This window comes from Hoplias malabaricus, chromosome 1, assembly GCF_029633855.1.
Source record: "Hoplias malabaricus isolate fHopMal1 chromosome 1, fHopMal1.hap1, whole genome shotgun sequence".
Lineage (NCBI taxonomy): Eukaryota > Metazoa > Chordata > Actinopteri > Characiformes > Erythrinidae > Hoplias > Hoplias malabaricus.
This window is the reverse complement of record NC_089800.1, coordinates 69,967,498-69,990,467: the sequence shown is the minus strand read 5'-3', so window position 1 is coordinate 69,990,467 and position 22,970 is coordinate 69,967,498. Positions and strand designations below refer to the sequence as shown.

General features: G+C 39.4%; 1 protein-coding gene across 1 annotated transcript; it reads right to left on the bottom strand.

Moving 5' to 3' along the window:
• Nucleotides 1-2,200: 2,200 nt before the first annotated feature.
• Nucleotides 2,201-11,432, bottom strand: vax1 (ventral anterior homeobox 1). Its single transcript, XM_066645737.1, has 3 exons — nucleotides 11,213-11,432; nucleotides 8,345-8,532; nucleotides 2,201-3,022 (listed from the first exon to the last, which is right to left on the bottom strand). Exons 1-3 carry the CDS (start codon nucleotides 11,430-11,432, stop codon nucleotides 2,525-2,527), a joined length of 906 nt encoding a protein of 301 aa, XP_066501834.1. The 3' UTR covers nucleotides 2,201-2,524.
• Between the last annotated feature and the right edge of the window lie 11,538 nt (nucleotides 11,433-22,970).

Here is a 22,970-nt window from a genome sequence, read left to right as displayed (position 1 = left end):
TGTGTATGATTTCCTTTGCTTTCAGCAAAACAAGTCCAGAAAAGCCAGGCCAATCTTACAGGATCTCCAGAATGCAACAGAATGCACAGGGACTTCTCGTCGTGAGGAGGGGGTTTAACACTCATCTAAGAGGGGGGGGGGGGGGGGGAAGAAAAAACACACACTGAACAAAACATGGAAACTCAGGACTACAGCTCCAGTACCATCGAGAAAAAACACGCAGAAAGAGCAAAGACTGCATATTCAAAGACATTAACACAGATCGAGACAGTCTCCGAAAAACCATAGAGCAGAAAAACAAAAACAGGGAACAAAAACAAACAAACAAACCCCCCACTAAACTATTTAGAAACGACAGTGAACACAGGACGACCGACCACCCTGGACAGGTTTTCCCGCAGAAAACAACCCCAAAATAAACAAAACAAAAGAAATACTACTTGTTGTCTTATATTGCGACCTCAGAAAACCCTGACGTAAATTATATGTCCATACAGTTACCATGAGAACGGCCTTTATACCTTATAACCCTTACAAAGGTTTTAGTTTATTAAAAATACTTGACCCAAACAACAATAAAATGCTTTCGAGCAGATACAGCTATAAATGCTGGGCAGTTATAATAATAATTAATAATAATAATGCCCAGGACACTTTTACTGCTATTGATCTTCCCATTGACTGACTTCACTGATTAAAAACAAAATCCTCTTTTTAACCCTCTTTTCTTAAATGGCAGGCTGAAAACTACACTATCATTCAAAAGTTTGGAATCACTTGTCTTATTAATAACTGCCATTAATTACTTAATAACATGTTTTACACTACTAGAGTAAGCTGGAAATATTACAATATCAATACCAAAAATTATCTTAAGAATTTAGTTTTTTAAATAATTGTATATTTTTAAACTATTATTTTCATGAACATCAGCATGTTATTAAACAACAATTAATGTAAAGTTCTCTTTTACAGTGATATTTAAAAACTGTTAAAACCTTTCAGAAACTTGAACATAAATATTAATTTTTGAAATTATTATTAATAAATGTTCTACAGATTTAGAATACATGTTGGACACTATGGACAGAGCTTGCACTTTTGTACTAATTTCTCATTGTTTCTAATCAGTTTAAAGTTCTAAAATTGTGGATTAGCAGAATTAAAATGGAATTGTTATATATAGTTTTAATATTGTCAAAAAAATCATTCCAAACTTTTGAATAGTGGTTTTCTATATACTACCGAGGAACTTCTATGGGTTACTCAGGATGAATTACTCACGAAATACAAAGATTCAGTACGTTAATGACGCAAATGCATACATTCTGAAGTTAAGATACCCATAGAGTGCCTTAGGTTTGATTTCCTGGACATGGCTTTAGTTTTATTTTCAGGCTAGGTTTCAGCTTCATCTGAGTCTGGGAATTGACTCTTAGAGTTTAAGGGGTTTAAATGTGGTTAAGAAATAGTTTTAAGTTGGTTCTGAACATAATGAACACCTGCAACTCCAGAGGCCTTGTTTAGTGATGTTATTTTCGAATACAAACTCTCCTGTAACTGTTTGACTCTCTGATCCACTGACAATTTTTCCATAAGTGTTTCGGGTGAGTTGGTTAATGCTGGAAAAACTTATGGAGAGGAGAAAAACAAACTGGTCTTCGCTGCATTTCTTCCTCTTGCTTAAAATTCTTCCTTCCCGGTGTGGAGAAACATTGAATCAGGAATTAGTGCAAGAAGCTTGGTAAAACCTCCCTCACTTCCATGAAAAACAAGCAGCAATTTGCCTTTCGGCTTCGGCAGTTCTGAGACCTTTCACGTGTCCTCTCTGACAAAATAAAAATTTGTAAAAAACAAATCTAATAAACAAAACCCCAAAACACGAGACTGACCGACAACCACAGCACGGACAACACGAAGGAGACAGGTTTTTTTTTTTTAAATAAAAAACAAAAGCTTACAATAAGAGCAATGCAAAAGTTTGAACACCCTTGGGCAAATAATGTTTAGTTGATTTTCCAAGTGAAAATAAGTAAACACATTCTCTACAGAGAATACACTTCTGCATATTTAAATAAATGACTGCTGTAAATTTGATGAAAAAAGTAACGGCCTGTGAAACAACATATGTGGCCTATAAAAAGTTATGACATACATATTTACATATATTTCCAGTATAGTAAACTGGCACTGACCCCGAAAACACATATCACCAGTTATTTTTTAGATATTTAGTTTATATGTCTAATTTTACATTAATATATGCCTTCTCCTCTAATGTTTGGATATATATGTTGACCAAGAAATTGTGGCCTAAAATTTAGCAGAAAAGTTTCCCTGTAGAGAGGTGTAAACAATTTTTTTCCATTTTTTTCCACAGAAATCTACACAACATACTATTTAACCAGTGGGAGTTTAAACTTTTCACTGACTGACTGACTTGCAAGTAACATTTTAAGAAGGAGAAAACTGAGTAAGTGGAAAGAAAAGTAGGGAGAGAAAAGGGCATGTATAAAAGCAGAGATCATTCGGGAACTTTTTTGTCCAGGGGGTCTTTGCCGTTGGTCCGGGAGTATGGCTCAAAGGCAGAGGAGCTGAGGTAGCGGGCTGAGAGTTCGTGGAGGGAGCCGGACATGGCGAGGGGTGTGGAGGAGATTCTGGAGGCAACAGAGCCAAGCAGTGAGGGCACAGGGAAACCAAACAGGCCGTGGGGGGGTGAGCCTTGTAGCCCTGTAGCTGGCAATGCCACCGTGCCCGTTGTAGCAGGCAACGGGGGACTGGCGGTGGCAGAGCCGGAGCCAGACGCAGTTCCTGTGGCGACAGATGAGGCCCCGTTGGCGGCAACGGCGAGAGCTGAGCCACAGTGGGGGAGGAGCCGTGGAGCCGTCAGCAGACGACCCTGCTCCAACAAACGCAACACGCTGCATGTAGCAGCCGTCTCAGACACAACAGACCGCAACTCTGAGTCCTTCCCCTGATCCTTTTTCTGTTTGGTACGACGATTCTGAAACCACACCTTCACCTGAGACAGAGAAAGAGAGAGAGAGAGAGAGAGAGAGAGAGAGCAAGAAAAAGAGGGAGAGAAACAGGGAGGAGGGGGAAAGAGCATATTTGAATTAAAAAATATCACACATATAAAATATAGTAAAGTTAAAGCAACTTCTAAGTAAATCTTAGTAATCTAAGTAAAAATAAGTTCATTCATCCTGGATAGGGAACTTAACATCGGTTTTACGGTAGTTTTAAGAGGGAAATAGTCTTTTTAAAGTACATTTATAACAGTGAGGCACTTTAGGGTGTAAAGCAAAACAGACCGTAAAAGAAAATCACCAGAAATTATTTCTGAACAGGCTTGATCAACTTCCTTCTAAGTTCTGAATTCACTTTTTACAAAGAAAATATTGGCTTTGGAATTAAATTAAAATCTGTTCAAACTGACTATTATTTGTCTTTATTTCCAACTATTTTCAAGTGGATTTACACTAGGACTGCATGATTTTACTTGTAATATATATTCACAATATGAAAAAATACAAGACCAGCGTACCAGATGAATTGACCAGCTGTATTTGAAAACAATTGACTTATTATTGGGAATTACTGGGGTAAATTATTCATTCATATGTATGAAAAACCACTTCAGTCCAGTGGTTTCATGGTGGGTCAGTTCAGGGTCATGGTGGGTCCTACCCGGAATCACTGGGCGTAAGGTGGGAACACACCTTGGAGGGGGCGCCAATCCTTCGCAGGGTGACACACACTGACATATTCTCTCACACCTACGGACACTTTTGAGTCGCCAATCCACTTACCCACGTGTGCTTTTAGACTGTGGGAGGAAAGCGGAGCACCCAGAAGAAACCCACGCAGACACAGGGAGAACACATCAAACTCCTCACAGACAGTCACCCGGAGCGGGACTTGAACCCACAACCTCCAGGTCCCTGGAGCTGTGTGACTGCGACACTACCTGCTGCACCACCGTGCTGCGCTGGTGTAAATTACAAAAATTTAAATAATTACTGAAAATTTTCCTGGACTGCACAATTGATTTCCATGCACAAAGCCCAAAAGGAAATGTGAATATAATAATATAACTTACTCCACACTGCAAATCTTATGATGTGATTATTGTGACTGTGCTCTTTGTGATTACGATGCTGAAATGATATATTGTGGAGCCCTTTTTCATAACTCTGTCTGGTACAGTATATGTGTGTACGTTTGGAGTGGATAGGGTTAATTATAAGAGACTGACTGGTTCTTCAATACAAGAATAAATCAATTTCAATAACTACAATTTTCAATAACCACAGAGCCATAACAGAGCCTACCAACCAGCATAACCTAACAGAATGTCACAAAGTGTTTTTCTGACAGAAACGATGGGATGATTTTGGCTTTTAGAATTGACTTTCTCACAGGTTGGTTTATACACAATGAAAGATAATTGTGAGCTTTTTTCTGTGGCGTAACACAGGCCGGTTTTCTATTGACCACGGCAAACACAATGCATACGAGCTCCAAAAGAAAGAGAAGTACTGCTAGTGTGTGTGTGTGTGTGTGTGTGTGTTTGTTTGTTTGTGTTATTAGCACATCACACTGGAATTCACATGGTTAAAACTAGTGAAATAACAGACCTCCTGGCGGTTTATTCAAAAGCATCATCCTCCTGGCACTTAAACACACCTGTCTCTTTTTACCTACAGTCAATCAATCCATCCATTAGGAGATACAGCAGTCAGTGAATCAGTCATTCCATCTTTTAGTGAATGGCCAGTCAGTCAGTGAATCAATCAGTGATTCATTTATTCAGTGAATCAATCAGCCAGTGAATCAGGTGAACACAGTCACAGTCATAGTGTAAGAGTCTTTATCAGTTAGTCTTAATAAAAAACATATTCCATCATTCCATCAGTTACTAACCAGTCTGTAAAACCTTTATATTAGTCAACTAGTCAGTCATTCCATTATTCAGAGAATCAGTCAGCATATCCATAATCAATCAATCATTCAATCACTGAAACAGTCATTAATCAGTCAATAAATCAATCAATGGGATATTCAGTAAATCAATCAAGTCACTCTAACAAAAGTCAAAAGCAAATGAATCATTTAGTAAATCAGTCAATCAAACAATCCATTTATCAGTCTGTCAACCACTAAGACATTATATTTCTTTATTTTTTTTTATTTTCTAAATAAATAAATAAAAAACAAACACACTAAATTGACAGAATAGACAATTAGATGCATGGAATTTGTGCCACACTGAATGAGAATCTAAAGAATGTAATGAGAGAGAGAGAGAGAGAGAGAGAGAGAAAGAGAGAGAGAGAGAGAGAGTGTGTGTGTGTGTGTGTGTGTGTGTGTGTGTGTGTGTGTGTGTGTGTGTGTGTGTGTGTAAAATACTTCGCTAAAATCTTTTGGTGTTAGGTGTGTATGGGTGCTGACATTTTAAATAGCTGTATTTTTGTGGAGGAGCTGGGCTAGTGGGTCATACACACACTGCTATTAGCAAACTGTCAACAACACTTTCAGGAGCTAAACACAAACAGATTAGACCACACACACACACACACACACACACACACACACACACCTAAATAGTCTGTTTTTAGGGCTGTAGAATTTCTAGAATATATTTGTGACAGCTCTGGCCACATTTTTATGTGATTTAAATTTGATAACTTAAAACAAACAAACAAAAAATTAGTCAATTAGCTCAGAAGCTCTGTGTTACAAGGGTATAATTTTCCTATTAGAAAAATAATAAAAATATATTATTTCATTTTCAATTGTCATGATTTGAAAATCACTCTTTCAATCCGTCATTTAAAAAAGAATACTTGTAGTAGTTTTGCCCTATTGTGCATTCAAAAGGACTAACATACACACAAATGTATATATATATATATCACCACAAAAAAGCATTGATTTAAATATATCCTTGGCATTAAATATATCCTCCAAATATGATATTTTAGATATATCTGCCTATTACCTATACTCTTCCATCTAACAGCTGTCAGCATGGAAATACCAATAACACCAGTTATTTCAGTGATTAAAATCATTACATAAACATTACTACAGCAAATATATCTATAAATGCCTACACACAAACAAACCTATAATATTTAATGTAAAACATTTATTAGTGATATTTTTCAGTATACAACACACAAATCTACAATAAAATAAAAATACATGCCTTGTTTCCATGATCACTGTCTATTCTCTCAGCTCCACTGACTGTACAGGAGCACAGTGTATTTCTACAGTTACAATCTGTAGTCCACCTGTTTCTCTGAATACATTCTTATCCCACTTCTTTTCCCCATCCCACACAGAGCAGTTATGATTTGGCTGGTGGGTCTTTCTCAGCACTGCAGAGACACTGACATGATGGTGAAGTGTTAGTGAGCATTGCGCTGGTACGACTACCTCGTTGGTCCACCTTGGAGATGTAAAGTTTGTGCTGGTCGTCCTCTAGACCTTCATAAGTGGACACAGGATGCTGTTGGCTGGATATTTTTGGTTGTGGACCATTCTTTGAACAGAAGTGCCACAGGGGGGATTAAAAATTCTAGCAGCACTGTTGTGCCTGATCCACTTGTGCTAGCACAGCACACACTAACAAACCACCACATCAGTGTCACTGCATCGCTGAGAATGATCAACCACACAAATCATGCACGCGGTGTGGGGAGTCCTGACCAATGAGGAACAGGATAAGTGAACTAACAAAGTATGCTGAGCAACATGTGGACTATAGTCTGTAATTGTGGACTACAAAATGCACAAACGGGGCCACTACAATGGACAAGGAGGTCATTTTAATGTTATGGCTGATTGGTGTATATAAGGACATAAAATGGATGATGACTCAACAAGCTTGTTGAAACATGTATGCTAACAATAAACAAACAGACAGCCCATTACCAATTTAGCACTACAGCAGATAGCACAAGAGGGATAGAGAAGAAAAAGAGAGAGAGAGGGAGAGAGAGAAAGAGACAGAGAGAGAGAGAAAGAGAGAGAGAGAGAGAGAGAGAGAGAGAGAGAGAGAGAGCACAGTTCAGTGGTTCAGTTTCGTGAGCTCAACCCGTTGACCTCTGATTGACCTCAGAGCGGAGCATGAGGTGGAAACGCATCAAACTTTTTTTTACCTCACACACACACAGACAGACAGACACACACACACACACACACATACATACGCACACACACTCTCAGGCTCTCTCCGAAAATAACACTTGGCTTACACAACTGCCTCACACGCCTGCAACAGACGGAGGAGGAAAACTGACTGTAATGAAATACCACATACAGCAGATATGATGCTGATTAATGACATCACACTCAACACATTAGGATCTGCATTAAAGCCAGTCAATGGAAAATACTACATTAAACAGACACTGGAACTTCATATAAATACAATAAATCCCAATCAGGAGGAGTAAGAGCCTACTGAACACTAGAGCACTCTTAAAACACACACACACACACACACACACACACACACACACACACACACACACATACACATACATACACATCCACAGGCTGTACCTCTGCTACTGGTGGCTAATAGAAAGACATTCTCATCAGTTTTGTTAGACAGCCATGGCCAAATTCTGTGATTATCAGCCTTCTAAAGGAACAGTGGACACACTTAAATGATTAATTATTCATTACATTTTTCTGTAAACCAGTGCACAGTTTGTTTTTGACATAGTGACAAATAAATGAAATATGAAGTGTCCCAAACATTTTCCACCAGCCCAATGCCGGTTAAATCAAGCCAATAATTAGAATCCGTACATTTAATTGTGCATAAGTGTGTTCTCTGTAGGCTATTTGTACTTAATTTTCACTCAGCAATACAGATCAGGATGTCAAAGAACTCTGAACCTATAAACACTACAATTAGAATAAATAATAATAAACAGTATGCAGTATTTTGTTCATCTTTTGGTCTAATCTTTGTATAAATTAAATCTGCTGCAGGTAGAGAAATCCTGCAAACTGTGCAAATATTTCCCTCCAATCAATTAAACAAAAATCAATGAAAGTTCATAAAGATTAGCCGAAAAAAAAAGTCACATTAGTTAGATTTTTATGTCAATCAACCAGAGGTGTTGGCGTGCGTGGGTGTGTATATTGCATTGTTTGATCGTATGGGAAAACTTCACAATTAATGGATCAATAAAAGTACTCCAAAATGACTTGGAATCATTTTTCATTTACATTCATTTTGATCCTCCTACTCATATGGAGTTCCCATTGTGAAGATATAATAGTGTTCTGACAGCAACGATATTGCATGTGTCTTTACCTGAGTTTCGGAGAGGTTGAGCTGGCGTGCAAGCTCCGTTCGCTCTCGGCCAACGACATACTGACAGCGCTGGAACTCCATCTCCAGTCTGTATAGCTGCTCTGCCGTGAAGGACGTCCGAGTCCGCTTCGGACGATCCAGGTCCAGGCCCTTTGGAAGAATGATCTCCCGGATTGAGCCTTTAGCATCTGAACAACACATACCACAGTGAACACTACTACTCAGGATTGGAATATATACAAAATTTGACTTTAAGGTTTAAACTCAAAAATACAATCTTATGAAGAAGTTACATCAATTTTCTAAATGACACACATTTTAGTGCAAAATGTCTATTTATTTGCTAAACTTACGGGATAAAATGTAACATATACCCAAATTCTATTTTTTTTTTCCAAACAATACAGAATCATTATTTATTAACTGAAGGTATACATTTAGGAGAAGTAAATATTAAAATACAGTAAAAACAAAACCTGTTTATAAAAGTCTGCATTTAAAAAATTGTTTAAAAGTGATGAATTTTAAATTACAATGCTGATACATAAGCTGATTTCTTGTATGATCATGCAATGAATATGATATAAAATATGTTGTTTGTTTACTGGAATCCTGGAATATTTCCTGGGATATTTCCAGTTCACTTTTCCCAAGAGACCTGAACTCCTGTATGAAACTTCAGTTGAAAGACAGTGGCAATTTGACCACATGCCAAAACAAAAAATGAAATAAAATAATAATAATAATAATAAAAAAGTACAATATATATTACATATATATGCATTATATATGTACAATATATAATACATTATATTATATTATTGTACATATATATATACAAAATATAACTCATGACATTTTACATTGGATATTTGGAGATATATTATTTTTATATTTTTTTGCTTAAAAATGTGTCATTATAGTTTATTGTACAAATCCGACCTAAATGATTATAATTTTAATGTTTTTGCAGCAATTCTAGTGATCTTTACAGAACACTGGTAATGCTATTATATGAAAGAGAATGTAACACCCGCCATATTATAAGTTGTCAAAGAATAAAAAAATACCATATTTTAAAAAATGCATAATAAATAAGTAAATAAACAAAAAATAAATGAAAACACGTCTTGTGGAAGTTTGTAAAACTTTGTAAAATTTGTGTACTGATATCTTTCAAGCTCCAAGTTTTTAGCCTTAAACTTGATTCATTCCTTTGATCCTTTACTGATCAATGTGTTAAATCCGAACATGAGTCGCTGAGACATGGCCAGGTGAAAATAAGACAATAATTTCATCAGATTCATTTCATCGGTGTTGGATCAGGCCTCAGTGTGAACATGATCCGAATTTGAGTGAGTAAATAAGACACAAAGCTCACAGCTCAGCAACCTGCATGGGTCAGTTTTACTGCTCTTTATTTAACTCTGTATTACACAAATTAAATTTCGACTTCATTAGCGTTTTTATAAGCTTTTCATCTCTGGATGTGGATTACAGGAGTGATATGATGGGATATCAAATCTGCTTCTGAAGCCGGTTGCAATTAGTCTGGCCTCCACAGGTTGAAACCACACATTTATGAATTTAATTTTCAATCCTAAAAAATCTTCCTTAAACATTTTAAAATACTATCTCAAATATTAATGAACACATTTGCACAGAACTTTCCAGACATTTTGTGAAAGTTTAGAAAACTAAAATGCATCCAGCCTATAAGCAATATACTGAATTTCTTAAGCACAAAACCACACACATTCACATAATCAAAAGAATATACATGGTACAGATCAAAGAGGGATTTGTAAATATCACTAGCAACAATTAAAATAAGATTAAAGCAGAAAAACAATGTTTCATTGAAAGAAAAGGGCCAACCATACTTATATGTTGTTTGTTTTGGGTTAAATTAAAATGATTTCATTGACAAAATCATAAGATCTGGAATGTGTGGCCATCAACTGTGAGAGTTTGAATTTGAAACACAAGCTGGCTCAAGACTAAGCCAGAAACCGAAGCAAAATCTTCCTTTCCCACAGCATTTGACTCTTGGTAAATTCAGAAATCCTGTTTAGAGTTTCTGAATGTAGAAATCAGACACACTACCTGGAGGACGACTACATGGAACCCTGGCTGAGTATTTACATTAACTTCAAGAATTATGAAGAGTTACAGCCAAACGTGTGTACTATGTCTGAATTTCAGTTCTACTTTTTTTCAGAAGGGAAAAGCAAGCATTTTAACTGGAGAAATTGCTGTTTTGGAGGATGATATAATTTCCATAAAAATTAAATATATAAAAGACATAACTGGAGATTTAACTTTACTCTAAAATTTTTCCTCTGATAAAATGTTTCCAATTAGATGTTAAGAATCTATAAGCCATACCTGCTTTTAGTAGAAACTGGTATAAATCATATACTGCAATAAAAATGCATTTTTATAAATTAATAAATTATAAATTGGATCACACAATTCTTTCCAGTGCAAGAACTTTCACAGCAAGAACGTACCATTTTCTTTCATTTACCAGTAAGAACTTAAGAAACTATGTATCAGTCTATCTGAAAGATATACCTGCTTTTATGGAAATGATTCTACAGATGAATTCCAATAGAAATTGTGGAAGTTTTAAAAGTCACACCTTCTGGAAGATATGACCGGATCTATGGACATGGATCCCATTCATAAATTGTGGTAATAGTTTAAGAATATCTATCCTTGGATCTCCACAGTCCAGAGGACATACCTGCCTTTATAGAAACTGACTCCACAGATACATTCCAGCGAGAATAAAAATAAATTACCATTCGCAAGATTAGCCTGGCTTCATGGGACGTGGCTCTAAAGTGTTTCTGGAACCCTTACCTCTGACCAGAATTCTTCGGCAGTAGTCCGGATCCCCCGAGCTGGTTCTGCTTTTCTCGTGGTTCTCCACAGCTCCAGAGGAGCCAAATGACTCCTGTGGTTCCTTCAGCAGTGTTTTGGAAAGGTTCCCCTGCGGCTCCTTGCCCTCCTTCCCACCCTCCTTCAGTCCGTTTTTCAGAACCGTCCCCGGCTCTGGCTCTTGGCTGTATCGGATGTCCATCGCTAGCGTCGTCCCAGTTGGAAAAACGACTCTGTTTTTTCTTCTTCTTCTCTTCCTCCTCCTCCTTCTTTTTCTTTGTTGGGCCAAAAAAAAAAAAAAAACAAGAGCAGGAAAAGGGCAAAATGGGATGACAGGAGAGTATCCCGTTAGTCCGGCGCTCCTGTTAATGCTGGGGTTTTTTGTCCCACGGCGCGTGAAACAACAGCAGCTATTGGGATGCTTGAGCCAGGGAGCTAATGCCTCATCTTCCCGGTGCTCTATTATCAGTGTCCGACCCTAGCTTCTTCACCCAGTGATCGCAGACTTTTTTCTCGCCTCTCTCCAAAAAAAAAAAAGAAAAAAAAGAATTGCAATTTGGCGTGCCCCCCTCTCCTCGATAGGGATGATCTCCGAACAATCAGGGCTTCAAAAGCGGGCACATCGTTCGCTCGTTTCGAATTGATTACGGTAATTTTGCTCCTAGCTTTTTTTTTTTGGCTTTTTTTGCCCGGATTTGCGTAACCTCCCCGAACGCACCTAAATTGTTTGGGGGGAAATATATTGCGCTACTAATGGAGGGGTGCGCTGCCTACGACCCCTCTTCTTCCTCACACGCACACACATACACGCTCACGCAAAAAGATCCCGGTCAAATGATTGGTCTCAGATCGCGAAAGAGAGCGCACGCACACTCTTGGCCACTCTCACACACATTCGAGCTCTAGGGTCGGGGGGGGACTCCTTGAAGGGAAAAAAAAAAAAAGTTGTCCCATAGCTCACATGGGACGGTGCTCGGTTGTTGTATTTTTTAAACCTTTATTCACGTTTAGAATGCTGCGACCAGCCAGAAAATTCACACCGCTCTGTCTATGGATCGTTACGATGGATGTGAGTCACAATTGGACAGAGTGAGAGCGTGTGTGTATGTATGTGTGTGTGTGTGTGTGTGTGTGTGTGTGTGTGTGTGTGTGAGAGAGAGAGAGAGAGAGAGAGAGAGAGAGAGAGAGAGAGAGAGAGAGAGAGAGAGAGAGGGGATTTGACTGAGCAAGAGAATTTTAGAGAAACCTAGCCCAAAAAAAAAGGCAACATGAGAAACCCAAATTTGACATTAGTTAAGAATTTGTAGAAGATGTAGAAAGAATCCCCCTTAGGTCTCCTTAAGTTATCTAGAACCTGGCAACCCAAGTTAGAAACAGGTCTTTAAATGCACAGTTCTACCATCGAACCCAAAGCGACCAAACCAACCAAAGCAGACCCCTTCTAAATGGAGAAAAGAAACCCATAGAAAAAAAACCTGTCAAATAAAACCTGCCTGGAGCCTATGAGCACACACACTGGCGAAGCAGCCCACACACACACACCCTCCTTCCTACATGCCCGCCCACCCCACTTTGGGCTATTTTCATTGTGGTGGTGACAATATCTGGGAGAATAGTGGTGGTGGGTAATCCAATAAGACCATTGATTAGGCTACAATGATTCAATTCAAGCCAATAGCTGTGAGCCTGGGCCCTTCTTGTCACCTTGTTGGACCAGAGGGGCTTTTCCCTTTTCCCTCTGACCCCCTCCCCTCCCACCACCACCTCCACCCTTCCCCTCCTCCCACCTCCCACCTCCCCAGCCCTCCGTAAAGCCTTTCACTGCTTTATGGGAAAGAGAGAGCACAAGGGGAGAAAGATGGCAATTATCTAATTGGACTATTAACAAACAATTCAGCGAGTGTGTCTGGTAGGGAGCAGTGGGATGAACGAGGGAAAGGGTGGTGGGGGGGTCGGGGAGGGGGGAGTTGGGGTTTCTCCGCTGCACTAACTTCATTCAGAGAGTGTGTGGAAGCGGCCGGTTGAAGAGCGAGAAGGAGAGAAAGCAGGGGAGGGAGAGATTGTTTAAAAAAGAAGAGCTAAGTGGAGGAGGGGAGGGATTGTTTGAAGAAAAGGTAAGAAGAGGGCTCCAAGAGGGGGGCCTGAAAATCTGTTGAAGTTGAAGCTTGGGAAAAAAAGGAGGGTTTGGTTTGACACTGACCAGCTGTAAGGCCTCAACTCTGCAACGCAACAAAGGACAACCCTGCTAGGAGTCCCGGGACTGAAGCACATACCACAGGAAAAATGACATATTCGCCAGTCAAAGCCTATTTCAGATGCATTTCTCATATATTTATTCAATCTATATATAAAGGGCTATTTTCGATACCCCAGATGTCATTTAACATGTATAAATATTTTCTGATGAATGCTCCAAAGTACATAACATAAAAAAATCTTGTCACATTCAAGGGGAAAAAAAAATATAAGCATTTTATAGAGACAGACAACAATTGATTGAACCTAAAGAAAACAACAGAGTTACAATGTTATTTCTAGCAGTGGCTACTTAGTTTTCAAATTGTATAAGTGGTTTTATAACTAAATACAGCACTGTGCCAAAGTGAGAGACCATATACTCAGTTTGCAGTTGCTTTCATCCAAAGTTCAGTCTTAGACCTTTGTATTTGCTGCCTCTCATGATCCAATGCCAAACAAATATGGAGATCTCAAAACCAAATAAACCTATTTATTTGATTTGTTGTTTTATGCCTATTTCCTTTCCTCACTGATGGCTTCATGCAGCTCCACATCCTTTTAGACCCACTGTGTTGTGGAAGACAGTGGGAGAACGGTCATAAACAAATGAAGAGATGTTGACATGTGCATTCATAGTCTCGTAGCATTCATAGTGCTCAAGAAATACAAAGTGTGCCCCCATCCACTGGTGGCACTGTTTCACAGAGTTTACTGTTAAGGATAGACTTGCAAAACACTGCTTTACTTACTTCACTCTGCAGTTAAACGTTCAAGTTAAGTTAAGAGTCAGGGTTAGGGTTAAGTAAAGTATTAAGGCTGCATTTTTTCACTCTGGTTGCCAGATATTCACAGTTCTTCCTTCATGATTTACAAATGGTCTTTTAGTAAAATGTTTTTTTTTGCCATGATACCAGGTTGGGTTTGAGAGTATTGTAACAGGCTTAATTAATATTATAATCCATTAAAATTCTAAGTGGGATCAAAGTACATAACTATTAAAAATACCTATGTACTAGTTTATACTGAGTATAATTGCAGTAGAAAATACAACTTAAGTGTAAACTAGTTGAGTGGAGAGAAGTGTTACCCACTACACCAGCCTAAAGTTGAGGATTGTTCAAAAGGTCCCTCAGCTCTTTTCCTATTAGATATGAGTGACATTAGGCAGCAAAAATGAGAAATCCAGCTTGAACTGTGTGTAATATAAATTAACATTGTGAGTGATCTAAACATAAAAGCCAGCGTATCTAAATTCACATTGTGATCAGTGAGTGATCTAAACACAACATTGCGTGCTTACTTTCACGATTAAACGTCATGTCAGCTGCACCCACAACATTCAGGACTGTTCCGCCTCCCCTTGTTTAGCAAGGTATTTTTAGGCATCAGTATGTGTATTCAAACGTAGGCTTATGAAGGCTAAAGTTAAAAAGCTGTTTGTCGGCTGTGAAGGACAAATCACAGTTCCCCCACACACCTGGCTGTCGTCTTTTCTTTCGATGCAATGTCTGGAACTTTCTGCGCCACAATCACCGAGCACAGACTACTGCACTGACAAATGTTCTCAGTATCTGAATACAGAAGCTGCCTTTGAAAAAGAGAAGTATAAACAAACTGTGTTGTGCTGAGGCAATCAAGATGATGAAATGATGATGATCCGACATTAATGTCAAGTGTAAACAGGGCCAAGGACCAGGCTTTAAAAGAGCTCTTGACTAAAAACAGTTAATTAAAAAACTAATTCCCCATCTTACCCCAAATGTAATACATTTTCCAAGATATGTCTGATGCCTGAAGGTTGCTTCTTTAGTGTTGATATCAGCTACACGGCTAATGTAGCTAGCAGTAGAATGGAAGCTAGTATTCTCTAAGTAGCACTAGACAGCCTGGCATTTTTCTGGGCACAGCTGGCAAGGCCGTCTCAAGGGCGAACGCCCCACTGAGAAAAAACATTTAACCCAGCCATTAGAGAAAAGATTACAGATTATAAAAATATAAATGGGTCATGTTTTCCATTTGCTCTGACATGTAACACAAACTCAACCACAAAAGCACCGGTAAGTTTTCCATTCTCGTCTGGAAAATAAGGTAAACCACTATATAATGTTATATATTATTATACTTTTTTGAATATTACAACATTATTTACGTTAGATTTCTGGAAAAAAAACAGGTAGTCTTCAATACAATCTAAACTAAAGTGCCCATTGCTAGTGGTACAAAGAAAGAAAGAGTATCGCTTTGAATGCCCACTCTTACACTAAGTCATCTAAACATTATGAGACATAAACACGGATTTCTTAAACACGGATTAGCCCCTAATCCTTTGACTAGGATGCAATACCAAGTATATTTACTCTAGGCTCAAAGAGAACAGCGTTTCCCAACAATCACATTTACCTTTCAAGTACTATTGTGTCTGGATTTTAATTTTATATCTGTGACAGAAAATATGTGATTAAATGAGATTCTGCATTCTTCTGCTTATACTGCTGCAAACTTCACTGTCCGTAATTTGCTTAAATGACAGGGGAACACTCCGTCAGAGAGGTCAGCCAGTCAGAGAGGTAATTTCTACTGCTGGGACACAAAACTTATGTCCAGTCTCTCTCTCTCACTCACTCACATTCTCACCATGGCCCTGAACTGGATAAGCGGTTACAGACAATGAATGAATGAATTAAAACTATAAAGATCCATGTCTACAATTGATAGGGTTTAAAGAGGGACATATTATGGGGTTAACCATGATTATTTACATGAGCAAAATTACTTTGGGATCTGGAGCTCCAACCAACCCACAAACTGTGAAATAAAACCCAGTTTTTGTGATTGGACTACGCCTGAAAACAAGGGATAAACCGAGTCGTTTAATTTTATGCTGTCACTTATGCAGAGATCAAACACCTTGGAAATATCATACCTTAGTGCTGAACCCCGTGTTAATATGAGACTGCAAACATTTGGTTAAGCAAAACAAAGTACATGTGGAGAACTACATGTAGTGATTAAATATGGTTAAAATGAGTATAGAGACTGAAGAGAACCAAGCAAAAATGACAAGTTTTTTTCTTTGCACCTCACTCCTGGGCTCTCATGTTTGAAGTGGTTGTTCTGAACAGGGCAGTTTAAACATCACTGGAATTAATGGATCAGAAACAGCAGTGCTGCCAGAGTTTTTAAAGCCCTGAACATAGTCCACCAGCCAAAAACATCCAGTCAACAGTGTCCTGTGTCCACTCATGAAGGACTAGAGGAAGGAAGACCAACACAAACTTTACAGCGACAGATGAGCTACTGTCTCTGACTTTACATCTATAAGGCGGACCAACGAGGTAGATGTGTCTAACAGAGAGCACAATGAGGGGACACAGTGTTTAAAAACTTGAGCGGCAGTGTTTTGTCTGATACATTTATTCCAGTGCAACACACTAACACACCACCACCTAACCCACTGATCATTTAGTGTAGTTCATTAAAGCCACTGGAATCTCCTGTGGTTAATGTGGACATGAGTAATATTAGTGAGACACAACAGTAATAATGACAATATGCCACGTTCCCAAGTAAAAATAACCAACTACACAGTTTTAAGTCCGAAGATGTGCTTCACCATGTAATAGTAAGCCTATTACATGTTGAAGCAAGGGTCAAGATTGTAATCAAAACACACTTTTTATAAAATTCTGAAAATGTGTCCTCACCGTTTGCTAGATCTCCAGTTTGTTTTGCGCTCTGAAAACTGGTCTAATATGTTTATGAAATGTCAGAATATTAGTAAAAAAAAAATAAAAAATCAGTCTCAGTTCGGTATGCTCTCTCTCTCTCTCTCTGCTAATGGCAGAGGCATCTGCAGTTTTTCATAGATAATGAAAAGAACTCCAAATGTTGAAAACCATGATCCAAAATGAGGATTGCTCTATACCTGCTACATAGATGGGTAATACTGACTTATTTTTGCTGTTTTGGATCACTTACAATGGAAAAGTCTCCAAATTCAGGAGATGGCTAACTCCATTACTGAAAATGCTACAAAACTAAACAACATGTTACAAATGAGTTTCTGAGGTAATTCAAACAGTGATTCAAAACTAACAGACAAGTTAAACTTCAGCCACAGACACTTCATTTTTCTTCTCAAACATACCGTTCCACCTTAAAAGATGCTGATCTTCTGAATGTAAACAAACCAGAGAGAACAGTGTTTCCTCACAATCACAGACATTCCCTTTAATTTACTATTGTGTCTGGATTTTAATTTTATATACACACAATCTGTGACAGAAAATATGGGAATGAATGAAATTCTGCATCCTTCCGCTCATACTGCAGCAAAAGTTCACTGTCTGTAGGTTTTTTTAATGACAGCGGAAATGCCCAGCCTTATTGATGATGGTGATATAGATTCTTTCAAATCACAGTGCATATAAGTATCAGTGACACCTCCCATCTCTAGTGGACAAAAACCTTAAAAATAAGTGTTTTTGTCCTTTCTTAATCGTTGCTCTAATCATGTCTAATAATAAAGCACAATGGCTAGCATAAAATCAGATAAATAAAGACAGAGGAGAAAATAATAACATAAAAAGCAAGTCAGACATAATTGATTAACCACAGCCAGTCAGAGACACTGGGACACATACCTTATGTCCAGTCTCTCTTTCTCTCTCTTACTCACACACACACACACACACACACACACACACACACACACACACACACACACTTAAAATGAATGTATTGCAGTATAGTTAGTACATCCATTACCCATAAAGAAATATGTCTCAGCTACACTACACTAATTAATAAAAAAGAGACAGTCAGAGAGAGAATAAATGAGTGAGAAAGAGAGAGAAAAGAGAGCATAAGTTAGAGAAAGAGGGGGAGAGAGAAAGTAAAGGTGTAAGATAGACAGATAAAGATAGAGTAAATTAATGGGAGAGTGAAGACAAGAAAGAGTCTGAAAGAGAGTGGGGGAGAGAGACAGAGAGAGAGAGAAAGAGAGAGAGAGAGAGAGAGAAAGAGAGAGAGAGCAAGTAAGTGAGAGAGAGAGCGCTTTGAGCTCCATCTTGTTCTAATAGCTCATTATTGCTGATTAGGATGGGCTCCTCTAGATGGCTGCTACCTTTTTAGCCGCTAATGTTTTTGGCACCTCTTTACCTTCTCACACACACTAATGGCACGGAGCCACAACATGACAACAGCGCTGACACACCGGAGGCGGACCACGATTAAAGCCTTATTACAGTCCCTAATGAAAAGCCCACTCCTCCAGTGGCACTGTGTGTGTGTGTGTTTGTGTGTGTGTATTATACAAGTTGAAGACTGCTATTAGTATTAGCAAAAACACTGATGTATTTCTATTTAGCTAGAAGAATGATCTGGAAGCTCCTGTGAAAACAAATATAGACTCGGAATATCAAAAGAAAAATTATCATACTGCATTTATCAGGGGATAGATTCTAAAGACTAATAGAAGTTATCTTAGTTTGCTACCTTAGTAATAACAAAGTCATTATAGGAAAATCTGTGGCCTTTATGGAAATATCCCTAGGCAGTAATTTTTCTTAAGTCCATACTCCTCATTCTATTTCTTTCCTTGAATAGACATATACATATAATTATATAAAGCCATATAAAGTCATATAACCCATATAAAATATAGACATATAAACCCAAAACAATAGGCCACACAAGCATGTTGAAAAAAAGTTGAAAAGCATGTTGTCCAAAAAGATACATCCCATGTATCTCAAAAATAGTAACTTTAGAAAAAACCTTATTAACCTTCAATGGAAGTCAATGTAAAACGATTTTATTCCAAATAATTTTAGAGCATTTCTACTGGTCCACTCATCATTCAATTTTGAAAGAATGTGAAGGTCAGCTGTTATGTTCAAATGATGCATTAAACTAAAATCAACAAAAACGGAGATCCATGTATTTCTTTGGACAGCAATGCATTTGGTTCAAATGAAGAAAAACATATTTTTTTTGTTTTCAGCTTCTTATGTGAAAGTGAGGGCAGAAAAATAAAGAGAGTTTAAGAGAGAGAGGAATACAGAGACCAGGGGGACAAAGAAAGCAATAGAGAAACATAGAAGGGACACAGAAAAACAGAGATTGGGAAAGGGGGAGAGGGTAGAGTGAAAAAGTAAAGTGAAAATGAGAGAAGACAGATAAAGAATATAAAAAGAGGAAGAAACTGGTAGATAGGAGTAAGAGTGAAAGTGAGAGAGAGAGGTGTTCTGTTGAGAGGAAAGAAGCACAGTAAATAGAAAGAATAAAAGGAGTGGGAGAAAAATGATCTGCATGTTCAGTAGGTGGACCCTCAGCCCTGTCTGTGTGTGTTGAGAACACTACTCACAGCAGGACTAATCTCCACTTTAACACTTCATCACACAATGCAGTCAGCAAGAGGTTAAACAGGGAACATGTCACATAACATAAAGACGGTTAACCCTTCAGCTTTAACTCTTTAAATGCTTAACATCTTGTACTGGGTTTAGATGGTTACACTTTCATGAGATTAGTGGCTTGTTAGGAGTTGCACTACCATCCCTTTTACCATGTCATAATGTTATAATTAGCCGTACAGCTTAATTTATTTATCTGTCTTTGGTTCTTTATGTGTATAAAGATACATTATTCACACACACAGCTTGAAAATAACTGATGGGGTAAAACGTGTGGGCCATACTTGGAACAGTTTATAGTAAATCTGATAACTGGACATCCATCCATCCATCCATTATCTGTAATTGCTTATCCATTTGAGGGTCACGGTGGGTTCAGAGCCTACCTGAAATCATTGGGCACAAAGCAGGAATACACCCTGGAGGGGGCGCCAGTCACACACACTCACACCTACGGACACTTTTGAGTCACCAATCCACCTACCAACGTGTGTTTTTGGACTGTGGGAGGACACCGGAGCACCCGGAGGAAACCCACGCGGACACAGGGAGAACACACCAAACTCTTCACAGACAGTCACCCGGAGTGAGAATCGAACCCACAACCTCCAGGTCCCTGGAGCTATGTGACTGCGACACTACCTGCTGCGCCACCGTGCCACCCCTAACTGGACATACTTTGAAAAAAAGAAAAAAAAAGAAAAAGAAATCACTTTCTGAGTGAAGATGTAATAAGCAGGGAATTCAGTACTGTCACACCTCTACATCTGAATCTCTCCAATTACAGCGTAGGACCTGTCTGAATCTCTCCAATCACAGCTCAGGGTCTGTCCGAATCTCTCCAATCACAGCTCAGGATCTGTCTGAATCTCTCCAATCACAGCTCAGGGACTGTCTGAATCTCTCCAATCACAGCTCAGGATCTGTCTGAATCTCTCCAATCACAGCTCAGGGTCTGTCTGAATCTCTCCAATCACAGCCCAGGGTCTGTCTGAATCTCTATAATCACAGCTCAGAGACTGTCTGAATCTCTCCAATCACAGCTCAGGGACTGTCTGAATCTCTCCAATCACAGCTCAGGGACTGTCTGAATCTCTCCAATCACAGCTCAGGGTCTGTCTGAATCTCTCCAATCACAGCTCAGGATCTGTCTGAATCTCTCCAATCACAGTGCTGGACCTGTCTGAATCTCTCCAATCACAGCTCAGGATCTGTCTGAATCTCTCTAATCACAGCGCTGGACCTGTCTGAATCTCTCCAATCACAGCTCAGGGTCTGTCCGAATCTCTCTAATCACAGCGCTGGACCTGTCTGAATCTCTCTAATCACAGCGCTGGACCTGTCTGAATCTCTCCAATCACAGCGCTGGACCTGTCTGAATCTCTCCAATCACAGCGCTGGACCTGTCTGAATCTCTCCAATCACAGCTCAGGGTCTGTCCGAATCTCTCCAATCACAGCTCAGGGTCTGTCTGAATCTCTATAAACACAGCTCAGGGACTGTCTGAATCTCTCCAATCACAGCGAAGGACCTGTCTGAATCTCTCCAATCACAGCGAAGGGTCTGTCTGAATCTCTATAATCACAGCTCAGGGTCTGTCTGAATCTCTCCAATCACAGCTCAGGGTCTGTCTGAATCTCTCCAATAACAGTGATGGACCTGTCTGAATCTCTCCAATCACAGCGTAGGACCTGTCTGAATCTCTCCAATCACATCTCAGGGTCTGTCTGAATCTCTCCAATCACAGCGCTGGACCCGTTTGAATCTCTCCAATCACATCTCAGGGCCTGTCTGAATCTCTCCAATCACAGCTCAGGGACTGTCTGAATATCTCCAATCACAGTGCTGGACCTGTCTGAATCTCTCCAATCACAGCGCAGGGCCTGTCTGAATTTCTCCAATTACAGCGTAGGACCTGTCTGAATCTCTCCAATCACAGCTCAGGGTCTGTCTGAATCTCTATAATCACAGCTCAGGGACTGTCTGAATCTCTCCAATAACAGTGATGAACCTGTCTGAATCTCTCCAATCACAGCGTAGGACCTGTCTGAATCTCTCCAATCACATCTCAGGGCCTGTCTGAATCTCTCCAATCACAGCTCAGGGACTGTCTGAATCTCTCCAATCACAGCGCTGGACCCGTTTGAATCTCTCCAATCACAGCGCTGGACCTGTCTGAATCTCTCCAATCACAGCGTAGGACCTGTCTGACTCTCTCCAATCACATCTCAGGGCCTGTCTGAATCTCTCCAATCACAGCTCAGGGACTGTCTGAATGTCTCCAATCACAGCGCTGGACCTGTCTGAATCTCTCCAATCACAGCGCTGGACCTGTCTGAATCTCTCCAATCACAGCTCAGGGTCTGTCTGAATCTCTCCAATCACAGCTCAGGGTCTGTCTGAATCTCTATAATCACAGCTCAGGGACTGTCTGAATCTCTCCAATCACAGCGTAGGACCTGTCTGAATCTCTCCAATCACATCTCAGGGTCTGTCTGAATCTCTCCAATCACATCTCAGGGTCTGTCTGAATCTCTCCAATCACAGCGCTGGACCCGTTTGAATCTCTCCAATCACATCTCAGGGCCTGTCTGAATCTCTCCAATCACAGCTCAGGGACTGTCTGAATCTCTCCAATCACAGCGCTGGACCTGTCTGAATCTCTCCAATCACAGTGCTGGACCTGTCTGAATCTCTATAAACACAGCTCAGGGACTGTCTGAATGTCTCCAATCACAGCGCTGGACCTGTCTGAATCTCTCCAATCACAGCGCTGGACCCGTCTGAATCTCTCCAATCACAGCGCTGGACCTGTCTGAATCTCTCCAATCACAGCGTAGGACCTGACTGAATCTCTCCAATCACATCTCAGGGCCTGTCTGAATCTCTCCAATCACATCTCAGGGACTGTCTGAATGTCTCCAATCACAGTGCAGGGCCTGTCTGAATCTCTCCAATCACAGCGTAGGACCTGTCTGAATCTCTCCAATCACAGCATATATATATATATATATATATATATATATATATATATATATATATATTATTCCCAAAATTTGTGAGTGTATATTAGCACCATGTATTAG